The sequence below is a fragment of the Periplaneta americana genome, chromosome 8, assembly GCF_040183065.1.
Source record: "Periplaneta americana isolate PAMFEO1 chromosome 8, P.americana_PAMFEO1_priV1, whole genome shotgun sequence".
NCBI lineage: Eukaryota > Metazoa > Arthropoda > Insecta > Blattodea > Blattidae > Periplaneta > Periplaneta americana.
In genome coordinates this window covers 1,668,149-1,690,995 of record NC_091124.1, presented here as the reverse complement: position 1 = coordinate 1,690,995, position 22,847 = coordinate 1,668,149, and the positions used below count along the sequence as shown (strand labels likewise).

General features: G+C 36.1%; 1 protein-coding gene across 1 annotated transcript in view; it reads left to right on the top strand.

The window, feature by feature from the left end:
• LOC138704372 (neuroligin-4, Y-linked-like) overlaps window positions 1-22,847 on the top strand; it is a 1,066,533-nt gene that overhangs the window by 927,528 nt on the left and 116,158 nt on the right. The window contains exon 4 of the mRNA XM_069832203.1: window positions 13-159. Within this exon, the coding sequence (XP_069688304.1) occupies window positions 13-159 (147 nt within the window). The remainder of the gene's footprint in view (window positions 1-12; window positions 160-22,847) is intronic.

Genomic DNA, 22,847 nt, shown 5'->3' with positions numbered 1-22,847 from the left:
CTGGTGTTGCAGGTGCGGGCTCGGAGCCGCTCCCCGTGATCGTGTACGTGCACGGCGAGTCGTACGAGTGGAACTCTGGGAATCCGTACGACGGCAGCGTGCTGGCCAGCTACGGACACGTCGTGGTGGTTACCATCAACTTCAGGCTGGGCGTGCTGGGTGAGTAGCTATGGACTGAACACTGTTCCTTGTAGGCCTGCATCTCGGCAAGAGAGCTAGCAGATAGTTTATTAAGACACACTGATGCCCGATTTCTAGAAAGACAGTTACCTGTACAAACAGAGTTATCTATGATTTAACATGCTTACATGGATAAATATATAATAGGATGCGAAACTGCGGTCAGCACCATCTGGCATTGGGGGTCTGAAATAAAGTGATCAGCACCCAGCGTCGTAGGTGGTGAACATTAGAACTACATCTTGGGTACATTACCCAGAGTTCTCTATTTATCCGTTCGAGATATTGCTGTACGGGAGAGTAGAGAAGCCGAGCTGGCGGGCTGAAACCTGCTAATAAGTGAACATAAAGTGATACTACGTGTGTATAAGCAGTGTATGTTAAACAGTGATGTTTATGGACGTTGTAAAAATAGTGTTGTTGAATGTATTGTAAAGTAATAGTAATATAATAAATTGAACTATCTAAGTAGTTCTTGCAGACTTTTCCATTGCGCTGTACAATAAATACCTAAAGAATACAATCCCAATTATCTAACCTTTTTCTTTATTTTTTGTCTCTGTCTGGTTATATTTTAATTGGGTAGTGTAAAATATATCGTCTCTTTTATCTTCCTGTTGGCTCCTGTAAGAATTTTCAGTAGAAGATCTTTTATTTAAAACTGAGTCAGTTTTGAATATCAATGAGGGTGGGAGGGAATACTTTCAGCACAGTTTAACATTTTCGTCACTTGGTGCGCTGCTAGATGTAATAACGCCCCTCCCCCCAACAGGTGGCAGCAAGGTCAATTTCTACAACACCGCCTCTAGTATGTGTTACGGGAAACTCAGTAAGTTTCGCATCCTATTATATATTCATCCATGGTGCTTATATGTTTAAAACGAGTTTCCGAAACAGCAGTTATCGTAATCTTTACAGTTATCTGTGCTTCAACTGGTAACTGTGCCTCGGCCCGTAGTTACCTGGCTGTTAGTACTGATTCGAACAAATACCGACATGCGGCGCTGCTGCATTACTGTTTCGTAAACTACAGGGACATCATTTTATTTTTACTAACATTTCTAATATTAGCCTGGCTATACCTTCGGATTAACTTACCCCTTCCACGACTGGAGTTCGATGATACTGGCGTAAAATACAGACAAATCACTTTACTAGGTATAGGAGGGAAGAAAAGTAGTTCATCCATTTACGTAAACTAGGAAATATCGCGATTTTGAGTTTGATAATTTTCATTAAGTTTTTGTTTAATCAAAATACAGTACAGTATTAACAATGAGTGTTTTTACTCACGAACTGAGCTATCCATTCGAACGTAAGCTCATTCATTATGCAGTGTATATTATACTGTCTACAGCACATTAGCGTACAATATAGAGAATGAAGTTAAATTGAAAAGTAATCATAATATGGATATTTAAACACATTTTTGAAAATGGTGGCCATTCATTTCGATGCAGGCTTCAGTTCGTTTGTGTATATTATCGCACTATAGACTATTGTACGTAATTCCAATTACCAGTTTCGTCCTTCGTACTAGTAACTCATGTTGAAATAACCTGTACCTACTCTATAAAAGAGTACCTTACGTACTGTAACGGTCGGCCTCTGTCTAGTTTGAATAGTTGGTAAAAATGATAAGTAAACAATACTTAAACAATTAAGTATTACCCTACCGTCGAAAGCTATGATAGGGTCGACTGTCTCTTTGGTAAGGTGGTACAAAGAAAACACTCCATATAAAACATCAACTCTCTCTTTTCACATTTATTAATAACCAGGGAACGGATTTATATGGACTAAAAATATATGAAATATGTAAATATATATGTAGTTATTTTTACCAAAATATGGAATTAAATATGGATTTTTACCAAAATATGGAATTAAATATGGACTTAAAATTATAAAAAAATGACTATGTACGTTAAATATTGGTACATTTTAATCAAACTAAACAAAAAATATAATGGACGTACCTTATCTTCCAATGTAGTTTCAACAAAACACAATTTTTATTGTCTGTTACCATAACAATAGGTTACAAACATTTCTTTCAAGTGCTGAAAAGTGAATCTTCTTCTATTGTCTCTGAGGATAGATTTATACTGACTAAAAGAGCGTTCGACGTCACAAGAAGTAACTGGTACATAATTCAATTTCACAATGTCTGCTGGGGATAAGTCCAAGTTAATCTTCACTGTTGATTCACCACTCATCACAGCAACAACCTTTTGTAGTTCTTCATATCCAGGGTTTTTTGAAAGTACAGTGTCCACCTTAGCTCTTACTGCATCTGCAACTTTACCTCTACCACGATTCAGTTGTTCCACAGTACTATTTATAATTTCAAAACTTTCAGATAGTGAAAGGTGCCTATTTTGGAGACTTTTGAGCGTTTTTATGATGCATGAAAATGTATGCTGAATGTGAGCTAAGTCATTCTTCACACTTATGTCACAGGTAACTGTTTTCGCAGTATCAATTGAGACTGCATCTTCAGAGTCCAATGCAAGGAGATCATTGTTAATAGAGTCTATATGTTCGGCATAATATTCAACTGCTTCTAGCCATGTACCCCATCTAGTTAAAATTGGCTTTGGTGGCAATGGAATTTCAGGGTACATTTCTTTCAACACGTTAACTCTACTGGGAGCTTTGAGAAATACTTTTTTCACTGATGAAATCAACAAATCTACTTTAGGGAAATTGTCTCTGACCACTTCTGCCACACTATGAAATGCATGCGCCACACAAGTAAAATGAGTCAATTTAGGATATACAACAGATAATGCTTGTCCAGCTTTGACCATATAAGGGGCAGCATCGCTAATAAAGAATAACACATTATCGTACATAATACCCTTTGGCCACAGGATACCCATAGCTTCGTTGAACAGTTTAACTATAGTTTTGTTATTGCACTTTTCTAGAACATCACAATGTAAAAGAATTCGTTCAGAATATTGTTCACTTAACAAACCGATAACTACATTACCAACAAGTCTACCTTCTTTGTCGGGAGTCTCATCAATGGAAACCCAAATTGAACTATCTTTAATTTCATCTCTTATCTTCTGTATTGTCTCATCGTAGATGGATGGAGCATACGTCTTCCTAAGTGTTGACTCATCCGGGATTGTATGTTGAGTATATTTTTCAAGGAATTCCCTGAAGACCTTATTCTTTAGTTTGTAGAGAGGAATATCAGCAGAGATGAGAGAACGGCACAGGTCGATGTTAAACTCAGATCTTACATTCGATGTTGTTGGTTGTGTTAAAAACAATTGTCTCTGCTTGGAATTTAGTTGTTTGTTGGCCTGATGTTTACTAGTTGTAATGTGTTGTTGCACCAGGAACTTTTGTGTAGATGATACTGCACACTGACACAAATTACAAAATAATATTTTATTGTCAGTTGATAAACCATCTTCTTTAAATTCTGAAATGTAACTTGTTAGTTTTGATTTTAAATTGACTGAATGACGTACTTTTGGCATATTTACCGTCTTTATAGTATGATTTACAAAACTGAACCTATGTGTACTCTGACTGGCATTTAACTGTTGAGCTGCACAACTGAAGTCTGTTAAAAATTTTAAATTAAATTAATACAGTTTTGTAACTTACTTTCCCATTGTTGATAGGACTGCTAATTTTCAAATAACTCTGATGTTAAAGGGATTACTGAACATGTGTTTAAATCTCTATTGTTGAAATGTATTTTTAAAAGTTAATGGAATTTTGTTTTGTTTTATTGTTAAACCTAATATAATATGGACTGTTTTATATGAAATATGGAAAATATATGGAAATTAACGAAAATATGTACTAAACTCTAAAATATGGAAAAATATGGAAAATAAAAGTAGGATTTTTCAACCCTACACATTGTGAAACATAAAGATAATGCAAAATATAAATTATATTAGCTTTATAAGTAAATATGTATTTACATATAAATCCTTTCCCTGTTAATAACACTATAGAAAAATGGAAATTAACAAAGGTCTCCAGTAAAAATACAATCACTGATAATTCACTCACGCATCGACACTGGCTTGTTACTGAAAGTCACTGAACTGGCATTCACCAATACACATACTAGTAATGCCATCTGTACTCTCAGATTGTAATCATAAGTAGCTAGCTATACAAGTCCTAACTTGTCTGATATGGCAGAAATCACTATTACCAAAACCAAATACAACCAATGTAGCACTGCTTGACGAATGCCAGCTTATAATCTCATACTCCATATGAAATCAAACTCCTTCTATTAATCACAATAAACTTAACATTATTGATCTATAGAAACCTGTTACGATCCTTGGTAGACCAGTCTCGAAACCAACACAACAATGCTCTCTCTTCAACACTCATACTTCCATAATCACACAGCACACTGCTCTGTAGCTTGGCTACGTCTTTATCCGTAATAAATCACAATCCCCGTTCGAGTCCCGACTACTCTGTCATCCCATCGCAGATAGTCGTTAAGTCCCCAAACCACAGCTCTCCACAGTTCTCCTCCAACCTTACTTTTCGAGAGTCTCCCCCAAACTAACGTGTCGAAATTCTCCCCCAGGAAAACCGACGCTAAAGGAAAAAATGAAAGCAAAAATGGCCAATGAAAATCAAAGCCCCTGTCACGTGATAACTAAATTCGCTCCTTATACGTGAGAAAAGGGAGACCAAGAATGGCGGAAATAAAACAAGCTATCTACAGGAGGAAGAAAGACTGAAAATGGAGGGGAAGGAAGCCACCTATGAAAAGTAAGGGTAACTAATAATAAAAAAGAAAATAACAAGAATAAAGAAAAAAAGAAAAGAAAGAAAAGGAAGATAGTGTGCCGGAACTAAAACGGCACACTACTGTAAATTCAATCTTCACTTCTGCTCGATCCGAAAAGATAAAATTACTCAGACATGCTATCTACGTCCGTCCAAATGGTTTTGTCGCAGGATCGTAAAAAGGGGGGAAATCACGTGACAGTCAATTACTTAACGAGGCCCTTTTATTTAAGTTATATTAAACAGTTGTATAATATTACGTAGATGTCTAATTCCTAACAGAAATTAATGTTTTCAGAAAAGAGCTAAGACAGCCCAGCTATTACCCCTTATAGAGGGACGAGCAGAAGCAGGTGGGGGAAACCGGGATGCGATATAGGCAAACGGACGACAGTACCTGTGCGAAAATATGATTCAATATTGAAAGCTCTTTCGTCACTGGAAAACGCGAACATATTTCTGGAACGTACTATATTCAGTAACTCATAAGTAGACTTCGTGGAATTGCCACGAGAATCGCAAGGTTTACTGCGCACGCAGTATAGACTGTATGAGAAGGGGGCGTGCAAAGGATTGAGTATGCCTCCGATGTAAACACTGAGTAGTATACTGCCGTTACAATAAAACCTGTATCCTGCATTCAAGAAATATAATGAATGATCTTTGAAGTAGGAAATGTCTAAACATGTAAATACACAATTATTTTGTAGTGAGATATATTAACTCTTAAAATTTAATGTAAGATACTCGCATCATCCTTGAATATGTGCATTGCAGTGAAGAGTTACGTACATTTTGAGCTACTGCAAAGTGAACCTCCTCCGTTGGTGACTTAAACAGTTTTTATATTGGGAAAATGTACGTTCAACATCACACTATGTAATAGGTGCATATTTGAAGAACGGAAAGTCACTACTTTTTAGTACACCAACTTCAGACGTCTTGTCGTGACCTGATAGTACATCATTTATAATACGAAGTTGTAAATAGGCAGGATTTTTAGCAATAATGTTTCTCAACTCACATTTCACTTTTTCTGAAATTAGTGAATTGTTATTTTGGATAACGGTTTGTGATACTTTATCCACTATATGAAGGGCTTCTGAGAGTTGTAGTTTAGACGATTCTAACAAGGTGATGCTTTTTGACACGATTTTAAAATTAGAATCAATGAACAGAATATCTTCCAATAGCGGTTCACAAGGCAATGATTTTACAGCTGCAACAGCGGAACTGTCTGTGCTATCCAATGCATCAATTACCTCCATTATTTTGCTGTAATGTTATGCATAATAATTAACAGCATCCAACCACGTTTTCCAAAGGGTCAAGACTGGCTGCGGGGGTAAGGGTATTCCAGGGGCAATTGTTTGGAACAGCAACACTCTCATTGTAGTATGTTTGATTGAATTCTTGTCTACATTGAACAAATGTTAAGCTTTGACTATTCCAACCACAGTAATGCAAAAACAAGTGCTTACATAGGTATACATTAGCTGTAGCTGCTCTATCTATTTGGACCGGACACAACTCTTAACATGAACTGCTTATACTACGAGACCGGGCGGTCGCTCACCTCCTCTATACTACCGTACATCGGCAACCTGATTGCATGCTGCGTGTGGCAATTCAACGAAGTCTACTCATAAGCGTCCTTGGTTCTGTGTGGAGAACGGTTGGAAGTTTACTAGTAGAGGGGGTGGGAGTGAAGCACATTAAAAAACTCAGGTACAATAAAAATTGAAGTAAAAATAAAATGATATCCCTGTATAATAACTGATATTAAAAAATATATAGACTGCAATAAATTAATTTACTATATTATCTGTAGAGTTTTAAAATTTTGGCGTTTATTTACGTAACTTGCGGAAAATGTTTTACTTTCTATGACATATTAGAATAATAATGTGTGTTTATAAAGACAATTTCGAACATCTTAAGCTTAATTTTCGTTATCAACTTCAGATTGTATGTCGTCAGTCAAGGAATATTTTATTTTTGGGTGTTCTACCAATGCCAATGGTATTTCGGGCTCTGAAAAATTCATTTGAATACATGAAAGCATTCATATGGACGAATGTAAAATATTTTAATATGTTTATCAATATGGTGGCCATAGCCACCGCAGCTCAATACGATTGCAGTTTTGAAGGAGACGTTTCATCTAGCTCTCTCTCCAATAGTATTATTTACCTCGATAATCACGCCAAATACCAACAATTATTGTTTTTTTAATCATATTACGATTGAGTTGGAAGTGTACATGTACACTATAGTTTATCACACGGTTCCTTAATTAAAAAGTCTATTGGTGCAGAGCTCAATGTGTAGGCCTGCCTATCAGCCATATTACTACTGATAACTTGTGCAAAAAAGTAACTATAAATAACTAAAAATCACTAACAAAATACTAGTGGAGACATCTATGGACGACAATAGATACTGAACTTTAAGTTACCTCAGCTGTTAGTTACAAGATGTGATAAATATACTTTCCGGAGACTCATGAAAGTTATCAGTGCAGTTAAATTTATAAGAGCAGCTAAGTAACTGAGAGTTAACTGAGGTGTACCAGAAACCGGTTCTGAATTTATTTTATACTAACCTAACCAGACTGTCCCGTCTTAGACATTGCTTTCCGATGTCTCCACAGTTCTTGCAGGGAAGCCTATTAGTCCAATTTCGTAAAAAAAATAATCTTGTTGACAATGTCCCAAAATGGAATTATGATTAAATTTATACAGATATCATTACAAATTTTCCAATATTGATAACAAAACTACAGTCTGATCCGTTTGGGTATGGATAATATTAATTTATTATTATAAAGCTATTATGATAGTAGGAAAAATTTCTTGCTGATTACATTATGATTAAAAGATGGGAGTTTCCATATATGACAATCAACAGTGCATAATCTGAAAGGACAAATGAAAATCGTAGATGATTAAAATGGCTACTATAAATCAACAGCGGGCACAATGTGTTCTTTGGTATGCTAAATTTGAGAGTGTTTGTTAACTTTTCATTTGATAATGGCTGAACCGATTATTATGAAAATTGGTACGCGAGATAAGTTGGTTCCCATCTAGATTTTAGGCTATATGGCATTCAAAATACTTTCTTTAAAAGGGGGTTATAGGGAGGCCTGAAGTCAATAAATCGAAATATCTAGCTTAATATTAATTTTTAGAAAAATATTACATTATAAATATTGCTTTAAAACTGTTTCCGACAGATTCATTCTGTGTAAAATTGTGATAGAACTTATTTGCTATTTAACTTCTGAGGGATAGATCTCTTTTTATTTATGAAGTTAAAAGTTTGAACAGTTTGCATTACATTTATATTACTTTGATGAAATGGGAAGTGCAAGTAATTTATAACTGTTGGCATTTAATGGATATTATGCTGACCAGAAATAGTTTTCTTTGTATTTATTAAGTTTCAGAAAATGATAAATTAAGTTTACAATATGCAAATCTGGTTTTTAGGTAGAAGCTCTCTGTGAAGCAGGTTTGAATAATTTCAAGGAAAAATTTTTCCTGGGCCAGGTATCGATCCCGGAATCCTTCCTTAGCGCACGAATGCTCTACCAACTGAGTAACCCCAGGAACTATACACGACACCGTCACAATTCTTCCGGTGACAGTGTCGTGTATAGTTCCTGGGATAGCTCAGTAGGGATCGATACCCGGCCCAGGAACAATTTTTCCTTGAAATTATTTAAGTTTTCAATGGCTTGTCTATATATCTGTATTCTTCCTGTCGGGTTTGGATGAGACTTGGTTGATATTTATCATGCATCTGAAAGCAGCACAGTCTGGCGCAGGTCGGCGGAACCCAACAGTCCTTTCGGGTCACTATTAGGAGTGTTTGGGAGTCACGTGCAACCACACTGCCTGCCTGCTTGTGATGAAAGCTTGACGGTATGCGAGCGATCCGTATGTTAGCCCATTCACGAAAGTAAATAGTTACGGGCAGGCTTGAATGAGATTTTGCCTGTCTCTGGTTGTAACATACAAAACACTGCTACAGCCCTTCTTCCCATGGACATGACGTAACATTGATTTGTAATGGATCTGGTTGTTTGTGAATGGAATACAGACGAAAATAATTGCTAATTTCTTCAACAATGGACAGTCGGGAAACGCGCAATAGGCGCGGACGAAGTCAGTGCTTGTATCATTATCACTTCCGTTCTGAAAATACGGACCGGAAGTGCTCACACCCTGTCGGCTGCTTGAATAACGAGCGGCAGTTTTCTCACGGTCCAGGGCCCCCATGTTCTCTGTCCGTGTAATTATGGTTGTCTGAAATTGAAATGCCTTATAGACAAAGGCAGATACGGAGTGTTTTGTCATACGTGCCTCCACTCCAGGGCCTGGAAGTAATGCCGCATTCCATTCAGACGTGTACAGTTTATCCCTTTGATTTTAAAATTATTCGTTATTCTGTCGCAGTAAAAATATCGGTATCTTCAAAGCGCTCACTACCATCACTAGGGCTAGGATTTTGATGACCTATAAATCATGAAAAAGTATCCTAAAAACAATGCATTTATGACCTAAAAATCTTTAAAAAAAATGCCCTTAAAATGCCCTAAAAATTGATCTTACATAATTGGCTTAGTAGGAAAAGAGGTTTTGTTCTACTTAATATTTAGTCTAGTAATTAAATTAAATTTTACATTATTTATTCTAAGTACACTTTAATTAATTATTTTACCTGATGTAGTTTCCATGTATGATAGTTCATCTCTGCGTCGGCATGTGGACGTGAGGTCAGCAGTCGGCTGGACGGTCTTGGCCCTTCATGGGCTGTAGCGCCATGAATTTACTGTACCTTTAGTTTCCATGTAGTCTACCACAAGGCCACTCTTATCCGGAATTAGCAGGTATAGAGGAGTCTATATTGAAGGGGTGGTTGGACTGATCCATTACATGGGGTGTACTACGTTAAAATGGGCCAATATTTTTGTAGAAAGAGGATTAAAATATTTTACAAAATAATGGGTATTAATGGACAAAATATGTAAATAAAACATCAAAGGAAATAGACATTATTTTACATTAATAACGGGGATTTATGACCAAAATTAAATGAAAATGCCTAAAAAGTGACCGAATAAAACAAACGATACTCTTATGAGTTGAAACAGGCAAAAAATGCAAAAAAAAAATGCCCGAACAAATACGTCTCAAAACACTCAGCTTATCACATAACATATAAATACTAAAGCAGCTATGTTTCTGGCTTACCAAAAAAAAAAGATGCAATTTCATCAAAATCCTAGCTCTAACCATCACTGCTGTCCTCGATGGTATAATTCTTACTTTACATCGCAGGTAGTGTTGTCATCTTGGGGGGTTTTGCTCAAAATTTGGGGGAAAACACTTTTCCGGGGAGAGGTTTGGGAGGATAAAAATGTTAGGGGGTTTTCAGGGGAAAGATCAATTTAAGAGGGTTTTTGGGGGTGTTTTTCTAAACTACATCATTATAATTTATTTTTAAAATTAATGATAGTGAAACTACTGTGTCGTGTAATTGAACAGTGAAATATCATGATCATGAATCCTCTCTTCGGCCGGTATCACATCTCGCAAGCATGTTTTCTGACTTGCTGTCTTTATTACTCCTATTATATCATTATGGTGCTCTCTCCCACACGTCGTCGCGTTGCAAACTGTTCTCCTTGTCTTGGTTAAGTCATGGTCTACAACAGTGACGTCGAAGCAAGCGCATTTTTCTGACCTTGACGTCGTGCACGGGCATTAAGCGCTAAGTATGCTAGGAGGAAAAAGCAGCCTGTTGGATTAAGAAAACAGTGGTGCACAAACTTCAAACGCAACGTGAAATTTTATGTCGTTCTTTTATATAGCTCCTTTCTGTTTAATATTATCTATATTGTCTGTAAAACAAAAGTACTAACACTGATTTCTTAATATTGAACTTGTGTTTTAAATCTTAATAATATAATAGAGAGTTAAGAAGGAATATTCACTTAAATTCAATAGTAGTATAATATTATACTGTATTAAGAGGATGAAACACATCATTCATAAAGAAAGTGATATTCCAAAAAAAAAAAAAAAAAAAAAAAAAAAAAAAAAAAAGATTGAGTATGACATGATACGTTGGAATTTATATTGATGGTATATTTAGCCGTACAAAAGTAATCAATAAGCTAATCAAAACAATATTAAAGTACAAAGCAAAGTTACCTAGGTACTGTATCTGTTTTAAGTGTAACTAATATTACATAACAAAACTCTTATCGCATTATGCTTTTAAGGTGATATTGATGAGCAACTTCCTATCATCAGAATATTAAATTATTTTCTCGAAATGTGCTGAAGCTATAGAGCTGACATTTTTACAACACATGGGCACGTATCTTTTGCTTATGATGTAACAGTAGTTGCTTTGTTAATTCATTTCCTTACAAACAATTTCCATGCGAATATTTTCAAAATTTTCAGTACACTATCTTCAGTAATACGTATTTACGGTATATTAGATTTAAGAAAACATTATTTCAGTACCTGTAAGGTTACTAATAAATAGGCCTATAACTGAAAATTTCACTTGAGAATTGAAAAAAAAACAAACTTGTGAAAATTGAACATTAAAATTAAAACTTACATTCTTTTAACGCACTTATACTTCTCAGACAAATCTAAAAATTACCATGGATACAGTTTTAATAAGTTCTCTTCCCTTTATCTATTGAATCAGTGCTGGCCATCCCTGAATATAGCTCGACCAAGCGGCATATACTATCGCTTTCGTCTGTCTCTATCCTTTCAGCTGTAAGGCGCTCAGGCTCTAAAGCGCGCTCTTGCGCCTATGGGCATCAATTGACATGACTAGTCTACAACAATATTGTCTGCAGTAAAATGCAGTTAAAAATTTCCCCCAAACTAAATTTAAGCTTTGGATACAACTTATATTCATTTCTTTTATCTTCATCTACGTTTTCTCAATAAGATTTTCTTTTATATTAAATATTAAACGGAACAATTGCCTGTCACGTGAGATATGAATAACATTTTTAGTTTGAAAATTATTGTCGGCTTGCCGAGTAAACGTCTCAGCAAGATCCAAGTGTTATGGACTTTCAGTGAACTGTGGCAATAATTACAAAATGCAGCACAATGTTGTCCCGATGTATAAGTACCAACCAGTGCGTAATGTGAGGAAGAATTGCGAGAAATCCAAAGAAATTGATTAAATCATTAATTTGAAATAATGTAGGTTTTTATATTACCATTTTTAGACCTATGAATTTATTTATGAAGCAGTTTCAAGGATATATACCTTTTCAATAAATATCTTATTTTTCATTAAAAATCCTTACACATAAGAAATTACTTGAAGCAAGTAAAGAGACAGGTTTGGAAGTAAATCCCCAAAAGACAATGTATATGATTATGTCTCGTGACAAGAATATTGTACGAAATGGAAATATAAAAATTGGAAATTTATCTTTTGAAGAGGTGGAAAAATTTAAATACCTGGGAGCAACAGTAACAAATATAAATGATACTCGGGAGGAAATTAAATACAGAATAAATATGGGAAATGCCTGTTATTATTCGGTTGAGAAGCTTTAATCATCCAGTCTGCTCTCAAAAATCTGAAAGTTAGAATTTATAAAACAATTATATTACCGGTTGTTCTGTATGGTTGTGAAACTTGGATTCTCACTTTGAGAGAGGAACATAGGTTAAGGTTGTTTGAGAATAAGATTCTTAGGAAAATATTTGGGGCTAAGAGGGATGAAGTTATAGGAGAATGGAGAAAGTTACACAACACAGAACTGCACGCATTGTATTCTTCACCTGACATAATTAGGAACATTAAATCCAGAAGTTTGAAATGGGCAGGGCATGTAGCACGTATGGGCGAATCCAGAAATGCATATATAGTGTTAGTTGGGAGACCGGAGAGAAAAAGACCTTTGGGGAGGCTGAGACGTAGGTGGGAAGATAATATTAAAATGGATTTGAGGGAGGTGGGATATGATGGTAGAGACTGGATTAATCTTGCTCAGGATAGGGACCAATGGCGGGCTTATGTGAGAGCGGCAATGAACCTCCGGGTTCCATAAAAGCCAGTAAGTAAGTAAGTAATTTTTATATTGCGTTTTTCCAAGTACAAATTACAAAAAAAATAGGGGGTTTCTCTGAATTTTTGGGGGGATTTCTTGTTCCTTGGTTGGCAACACTGGTCCCAGGTTCTCCGTATCGAATTCGGCCAAGTGATACAGGACGTCCTTCGAAAGAAAGCTAAACCTGGTTGGAAAGTCCCCGCTACAGCGGAATACTGCTAGTTGGTGTGAATGCAGTGGAGTGTTTATTTTAAAATCTTCTCCCAAGACCAAAACAACAGAGACAAGTGAAAACATTTCCTCTTTCAAGTGAAATTAGTGTGAAATGATCGCGGTGTAGAATTCAGTTGTTTAATGCAGATGATAATCTTGCCGCTTATGAAATATGGCGCGCATTGTTGGTGTGTCCGGTAACTTTTCTTGCCCGCTACACGTGTCCCGTTATCAGCCTGACAAATGGGCAGTCGCAGTTCCGGGGGGAGGGGAGGTGCGGGTGTACGGGCAGACATTAATCCAGGGCTCGAGTGGTCGTCTGCCCCCCTCCAGCTCGTATTTTGGACGGCGATGCCCCGATGCTGCGCTGAAAAACCAGCCAAGTCCACAGATCGAACCCTCAGAATTCCGCACGGAGATAAAAATCAGCAGCCTTTGTAATGAGCGTTCATCCCAAGAAGTGGTGACGTCAATACTTACAGCTCCTTGCACCAGATAATCCAAAATTAATGAAAAAACGATAAGAGAAACTAGTGAATGCCGAGTGGGAAATGGTTGTCTCAATAAAGCTTGCAAATAACAACCATTGAATACACATTCTAGAACTACAATTATACTGTATTTCATTGGCATAATCCATTGGCAAATTGACTCGTAGATACTGAATATGAACAAAATCCGTCCAATAGTTTAGTAGAAATCGCTGTACACAGACAGACTAGTACTAAAATTATTATATTTCATGTACATCATTCCCTGATAAATTGACTCGTAGATACTGAATATGAACAAAATCCGTCCAATAGTTTAGTAGAAATCGCTGTGCACAGATAGACTAGTACTAAAATTATTATATTTCATGTACATCATTCCCTGATAAATTGACTCGTAGATACTGAATATGAACAAAATCAGTCCAATAGTTTAGTAGAAATCGCCGTACACAGACAGACTAGTACTAAAATTATTATATTTCATGTACATCATTCCCTGATAAATTGACTCGTAGATACTGAATATGAACAAAATCCGTCCAATAGTTTGGTAGAAATCGCTGTACACAGACAGACTAGTACTAAAATTATTATATTTCATGTACATCATTCCCTGATAAATTGACTCGTAGATACTGAATATGAACAAAATCCGTCCAATAGTTTAGTAGAAATCGCTGTACACAGACAGACTAGTACTAAAATTATTATATTTCATGTACATCATTCCCTGATAAATTGACTCGTAGATACTGAATATGAACAAAATCCGTCCAATAGTTTAGTAGAAATCGCTGTACACAGACAGACTAGTACTAAAATTATTATATTTCATGTACATCATTCCCCGATAAATTGACTCGTAGATACTGAATATGAACAAAATCCGTCCAATAGTTTAGTAGAAATCGCTGTGTATAGGGTGAAAGGCACTAAGAGAAAAAAGAATTATTAGTGTTAGTAGAAACGACGTAAGTAGACGACATAACAACGATTCTTAATGATTATATAAATTTTCATAACTTTAACCTTCTCGTCGCTCCATGGCTGCCATTTTAATCATCACAATGAACCGTGCACACGAAGAGGAATAGATTGATGATAATAATAATTTGCAGCGAGTCCAGTTCGAGGTGCGTTTTTCCCGCTGTCTGACAGGTGGCGACATATGTACGCTTCATTTGACCGCAACAATCACAGCAGACTCCATGCCACGCCAGTCAGCCTAGACCGCAGGCGTAACAGCGTGGTCGGCCCGTCAATTGCACATGTTAAGACATTCCATCGATCTGCTGCCAAGAGCTTTGTAATAATTGTTCTCCAAGGACATCTGTTGCATCTTTAAACTCAGTGTGCACTGGTCCACCACTCTATTCACGTTCTATTCAAGAAGTCTACCGTGGCGATAGGTGGCAACACTGGTGATTAACATACATTCTCCAACTCCAAAGATATTCGGAACTAAAACCATGCACCCACAGTCTACTATATACAGTCGCGAAGCTCAATATGTAGTAAAAATGCAAACATGGGTAGTTGCCCACCACTAGGATCGCTACTATCGCCTCATCATCGCAGATCTCTCTCCTAGCAGACGACAAAATATGTTACACTTTCGTTGTCGTGTTCTTTTGGAAAAATTAACACCTTCCTTCCATTGTTGAAATATTAAATGCATAAAGATAATTTATTATTTTAATGAAGTATATTAAATTCCACCATAAACTCGAAGATACCTGCAAGAAATAGATTAATATATTTTTTGTTTGTGCAAAACGAACTGAAATTTACTATAATCGCTTCACTCATTCACGATTATAGCGTTAATTAACTATGAAACCAATAAATATTAATTTGCATTTCCCTTTACAACAATAATAATGGAAATATGAATTAATGGATTAACTTATGTGTACCGGTACTTGTAGTGTAGGCTTACGTAGTTAACAAAGTGGGATGAGGTTAAGCAATAATAATCACACCAGAATTGGAAATAAAACGTGATCAATAAATGTTATTGTATCAGACTTTTTCTACGTCTCTAGTAAAGTAGCAAATAAAAATAACAACAAAATTAACAGCTATAATTTAAAACATATCCTTTGAAAAAATAAAGTAGGCCTAAGCAATAATAATCCGACCAGAACTGAAAATAAAACGTGATCAATAAATTTCATTAAAACAAACTTAATTTTTCTACGTCTCTAGTAAAATATTATTATTCCAATTATTGTATTTTAGCCATTAACATTTTCATTACAACCAGTAACGAACATTTCACAAGCATCAATGTGAAATACGCAACAAGCTAGCACTCGATGGAAATACGATTCAGTCCAAAGTCGACCGTGGACAGTCTATTGTTTCTAGTTGCTAACCGCTTGGAGCGCTTTATCACGAGAGTTGCAAAAAATCATCTCAAGCTTCGCGACTGTATATAGTAGACTGTGATGCACCTTTAACACATCTTTGAAACTACTCCAGCATTATATTTCCTCCCCCAATGGACAGTGGTTTAAATCACAAATCTAGCGGGATAAAAATAATTTTGGTCTTGCTTAAAAAAGTCCCTTGTGCAGACACTTGTTTTTCCTGTTTTGACTATGCTGACATTTTACTGACTGACCTCTCCAGCGACAACAAAACGAAACTTCAACGTGCTCATAATTTCTGTTTACGTTTTTGTAAGCAATGTTCCTAAATATGATCATATCACCCCATCCCTGGAAGCAATAGGTTGGCTTAAACTAGATAAGAAAAGAAATTTATATTCACTTTCCTTTCTCTTCGAAATCTTGAACTCTTCTATTCCTTCGTACCTGTCGTCTCACTTCACTTACCTTTCTTCCCACCATAATCTGAACACACGCTCTTGTCATGAAACAATACCAACAATACCATCCCATCGCACCTCCTCATACTCATCCTCTTTCACAATAGCCCTGCCAAAACTCTGGAATTCGCTACCTGCTAGCATCAGGAACTGTCGAAATAAAATTGGATTTTCTCCTAACATATTCACGTCATCCGCTTAGATAAGCAGCTGATGTAACCCGTTCAATTGCAAACCCTCTTTGTTATCCTGTACTTTCCTAATGGCATACTCTAGAGCAAAGTTAAAAAGTAAAGGTGATAGTGCATCTCCTTGCTTTAGCCCACAGTGAATTGGAAACGCATCTGACAGAAACTGACCTATACGAACTCTGCTGTACGTTTCACTAAGACACATTTTAATTAATCGAACTAGTTTCTTGGGAATACCAAATTCAATAAGAATATCATATAAAACTCCTCTCTTAACCGAGTCATATGCCTTTTTGAAATCTATGAATAACTGATGCACTGTACCCTTATACTCCCATTTTTTCTCCAATATCTGTCGAATGCAAAAATCTGATTAATAGTCGATCTATTACGCCTGAAACCACACTGATGATCCCCAATAATTTCATCTACATATGGAGTTAATCCATGTATTGTGGGTCCCTATCACCACGGCATGGCGCGTCCTCAGGTTGCCGATCGAGGAGACGGCCTCCAGATATGGAGGGTAGCTGCGAATATATTGAATAAGCAGTCGCGGACAGCCGAAGAGGGGTGGTCCTCCAGCTTGGGTGTTCGGCGAAGGGCTAACAACCCATCACCGTAAAAAAACAGCTTGTTACGAAACCTTCAAATAAGCCTCGGAATGGGACTGATTCTCTGGCACGACCACAGCAAAGGAATAAGGTTTTGAGATTTGGTAATGTTATAAAATTTGACTATAATTATTTATTTACTGTGGCACCTTTGCTTATCTTAAAAGTTAATAATTCACATCAACGTTTTCGATACATTTGTATCATCTTCAGATGTAGGGTATTAAATGAACATTTATGTTGAAAACCTTGCCTTATGGTATGGAACTTATTATGATGGTTTTCGGATCATGTCAGTGTGAATTGCTCTAACTTAACTTAGGTTGCGCAAATCAAGATTTTCAGGTATAACTCCCTGTAAAGTTGATTTGAATAATTTCGAGGAAAAATTGTTCCGGAGCCGGGTATCGAACCCGGGACCTTTGGTTTAACGTACCAACGCTCTACCACTGAGCTACTCGGGAACTCTAACCGACACCGATCCAATTTTTCCCTTCTATATCCACAGACCTCAAAGTGGGCTGACCGGGTTCGATACCCGGCTCCGGAACAATTTTTCCTCGAAATTATTCAAATCAACTTTACAGGGAGTTATACCTGAAAATCTTGATTTGCATAATACACGTCACTGTTCGTTAACAGAAAACCACAATTTAAGTCACACGGAGTTAGTGTGCACTCGAAGTTGGTTGCTTGACGGTTGTCAGCCCACTTTGAGGTCTGTGGATATAGAAGGGAAAAATTGGATCGGTGTCGGTTAGAGTTCCCGAGTAGCTCAGTGGTAGAGCGTTGGTACGTTAAACTAAAGGTCCCGGGTTCGATACCCGGCTCCGGAACAATTTTTCCTCGAAATTATTCAAATCAACTTTACAGGGAGTTATACCTGAAAAGCTTGATTTGCATAATACACGTCACTGTTCGTTAACAGAAAACCACAATTTAAGTCACACGGAGTTAGTGTGCACTCGAAGTTGGTTGCTTGACGGTTGTCAGCCCACTTTGAGGTCTGTGGATATAGAAGGGAAAAATTGGATCGGTGTCGGTTAGAGTTCCCGAGTAGCTCAGTGGTAGAGCGTTGGTACGTTAAACCAAAGGTCCCGGGTTCGATACCCGGCTCCGGAACAATTTTTCCTCGAAATTATTTAACTTAGGTTGGTCTTTGATACACTTGTTATATTAAGTTGAGATCACTTGCAGTGCATGTAGTACAATTAAAAGATTTAAAATTATTTAAAAGTTATATAAAACTATAAATGTGATCAGAGAAATGTGAAACATTGTAAAAACACTTTTAAAAACACTGTAAACACTTGTTGGCTGTAGTAGCCAGTTTTTGACTTCGTTAGATGGGGCTGCTTCTGTTGATCTTGATATTTAACAGCGAACTAAAACACAGTATCAATTTTATCACTAACATGTCTATATTATTAAATGTGTACTGTTAAAGCATTTCATTAGGTTTTGGTCGATAAATTAATGAAATGCTTTAATACCCTACATCTGAAGATGATACAAATGTATCGAAAACGTTAATGTGAATTATTAACTTTTAAGATAAGCAAAGGTTGCACAGTAAATAAATAATTATAGTCAAACATTAACAGCTTATCGGAATACTATAACGTGAAATTGAATGTTATAAACGTTTATAAAAGAACGGGAGTTCTAATGTTTCATAATATTCACACATTCTTTGTGCCGGCGCACTTTTGGACTCCGGGTAACATGGACACAACACGCCCGGGCCTCGAACTGAGGACATGAAATTGACAGTAGACCTGCCCAGAACAGTAACTTTCTCTCGACCTCGAACTTACGCCTTAACACCGAGCCGGTATTGCACGCTCGTTTCTGTAGGCTTGTTTTAACAGCGGTAGTTGTGGAAGTGTTGTTTAATTAACAGCAGTACATGCTCTACAGTAAAATTCTGTAGAAGCGGGTCTCGCTGCAATTACAGGGGGATCATCAGACTTGGAACAAGAGTCGCCGTTGCCAAGCCCGGGGCAATCAGCACCGAGTCTGTAGAACGGCGTCCCCCAGGATGCGGCCTGTAAAGATGTGGACGACATGAGGGACCCCCGGAAGTAATGAGTCTGATGACGTTATGAAACAGGGACTGTCGCCTAACCGGGATGTTTGTGCAGTCCGATGGACTATATGTATTACGTCTTTTTTACTTTAAATAAATACTGTGAATATCCGATAGTACTGTACGTAATAATCTATATATAATTTGAACTGGTAATGGAAATTACGGGAGAACGGCTGAACGGATTTTAATAAATGACCCCTCATTTTCAAGCTTGAAATCCAAAGTTTTTCAGAAAAATAGTAGTTTTCAGCGAAATGTTAATCTTCCTACATAATTTTCCTATTTTCCAAAAATCCATCTTTCGTCAGTTTGAGAATTAATTGCATTTCAGAAAAAAACAAAACACACACTACAATAATCAATACACGAAGGCCAGGACTTGCAGGATTTCTGACATATTTAGAGCTCAAATTCAATTGGTTATAAAAAACTTTAAGATTTAATAAAAATAATTCACAGGTCTGATTCTGCGGTGTGTAATTTTCTGAGTACAGCTGTGTATTAGATATTAAAATCTACAAAACTTGAGGTAGTTTGATGACATTATTACCATTAGAAAATGAAATATTATTATAGTTAATGTCATGATGTGACTATTTTTCATTAATTATACATATTAATGCTATATTCATGATATGAAAATGAAACGTTTTGGTGTTATGTAAGTAGATGTAGAGAATGTCTTAAATTAGATCTTCATTTCTATAATTTACTGAGTGGCGGCTATCATATATGTATATATATATATATATATATATATATATATATATATAACTACAAAACTTACGTAAGGTAATAATATTTTTATAGTTATTAATCGAGTGGGGTTGGGTTTTTTTCATATACTTAATGGCGGTGTGGTGTAGATATTTATATGCGTCATTCTCTTCAGTATTGGCTCAAGAGAGCGCAAAAATTACAGTTCCTAAGGAAAGACCAAAAGGTATTACTTGCTGATAAAATAAGGGGCCTATAAAATTATGTAGTCTCCCGATCATTTCAGCAAGATCTCTTAGCAGGATAAAATGATTTTACCCTCTACATTTCAAGCTCTACATGCAGCAGCTATACCAAGATGCTATGTCTATTGTTCGAAAGCATAACAAACCTGACATTTTTTTAACTTTCGTCTACAATCCACAATGACCTGAAATAGCTATTGCTTTACTTCCACATGAAAAACCCACTGATCGTCTGACATTGTTACTTGCGTTTTCGCATTGAAACTCAAAAACTGAAGGTGAATAGGTTCAAGAGAAAGTATTTGGCATAAAGAAACATTCAGAGGGAGTATGTTTCAGTATTTTGGAGAAAATAACTTTCAGAATGTCTGGTATTCTTCATTGAAAATAAATCTGAATAATGTTTATATGAACGTGTAATGAACTTAGTTTGCAGTATTTGCTGCACAAGCCACTAGTATAGTAGAAAGTTCAAACCACAAATATGTGTTTCCATGGCAACTGAAAACAAATCAGAAGCTGTAGACAGAATATTAACAGGAGAGAATTTCACTCTCTGGAGATATTAAATAGTTTGTGTATTAAGGGAAGTAAGTAGTTTTTACAAGTCAAAGACGAGTTTTCGCCCGAAAGACAGCGAGAACTGCAATTAGGTAGCTAGTCCGAGACTAGCAAATTCTACTTAACTGCGAATTACATACAGGACGTTTCAAAAGTCACGCAAGTTTCCTGCTACAGCTAAATGTAAATGTTTTTCGAAATACACTAAGACACGTCAAACAGTATATTTTAAGAGACACTTTTCCACAAAAAAAAAAAAAAAAAAAAAAAAATTCTTGATAACATTGTTGTGCAAGTTGTAACATCATCGGAAACATTTGAAGAGTCCACTGCAAGAATGATGGATGTCATTTGGAATACATTTTGCAGGAGAAGCAATTGAAAGTTTGAAATGCTTAGCGCTCAAACCTTAACTGTGATTTTCCGATCATTACTGGACAATGACTACCAGTGTTAATGCCATATAACTCTGTATGTACATTCTATATGTCTTAAGCTATGCATTGACAGTCTTGGTTCATTTTCGACAAGAAAGTGACATCCATCATTCTTGCAGTGGACTCCTCATTTTTAAATGACACCCTTCTGTATGCTATCAAAAAGATTTTGTTATTCTCCATGGTTACACAAGCTATCATTTGTTTTATATTTTCGGTATAATTTGAACATTTTTCTTGTAATATTTTAAATTATACCGAAAGTAGCTTCTAAAATCAAGGAAATTAAAAGTGGCAATGCATTTTTTCTTTCTCCTGCAAAATATATTTTAAGAGCACAGCGGATTTTGCAGGCACGTGCGACGATATAGGCAAATGACATATTACCTGACACGTTTTATGCGAAAAAATAGTAATATACGTTACAAGAGCGGTATGTTGACGTTTTCATGTTCGAGGAAAAGATTGAAAAAGCGAAACGTAGTTGAGCTTTTTTAATTTCCGAGAACATGAAAACAAATATACCGCTCGTGTATCGTACATTATTTTGTGCGAAGATCGTTTATTACATACCTGAAAGACGAATTTCTAATTACTTGCAATGAAATCTCCATGTTGGTTTCTGTTTAATGACGGCAACTTCGGAAAACCAAAATATCTTTCTTCAACATTGTTGCTATAAAATGTTTTCTGTGTTTATATACTCCAGTAGGCCGTGATATACGTCTGTCTTTTTTTCCCCAGTCTATAAATGCGAACTTAAAACAAACGGTAAGGTTATGTAATGATTTATTTTTCATTTTAATATTTTAACAATATTATTTATATAACATATTGCAGTAATAACATCGCCATCTGGAGTCTTGTTGATTTTTTCACGGCTTCCTTAATGTTACTTGTGTCAGGAATGCAATAAGATACGTGGAGTAGTAGAGTTTACTTAATTTTTGCAAATATTTAAAAACAATAATTAACATTGCAATTTAGGTGAAATTGCAGTGGTAAGTTTCCAATTTATAATTGTTACTATGTTGAACGTCTCTAAAAATAATATGTTAAAAGCCTAAAGCAGTAAAATGAATGTCGCGCTTAAGTGGTAAGAAGAGGGAAATTGTTATGTGTGTTACGTTGGGAATACTGAATGTGGTATTTCACACTTACCGCGTATTGGTTCTGTGCGGAAAACAAGCAAATACGCACGATCTCGCACAAAGGATATTTGTTCACATTCACTTCTTAAACTGTAATTTTAGCCTAATTTCCATCTATTCTTGATCTATTTACAGTGTACGACTATTCAGGAAATCTATCGTATTGATAAGCTGCAAATTCGTCTCAGAGTCGTCATGTTTACATCCATTAA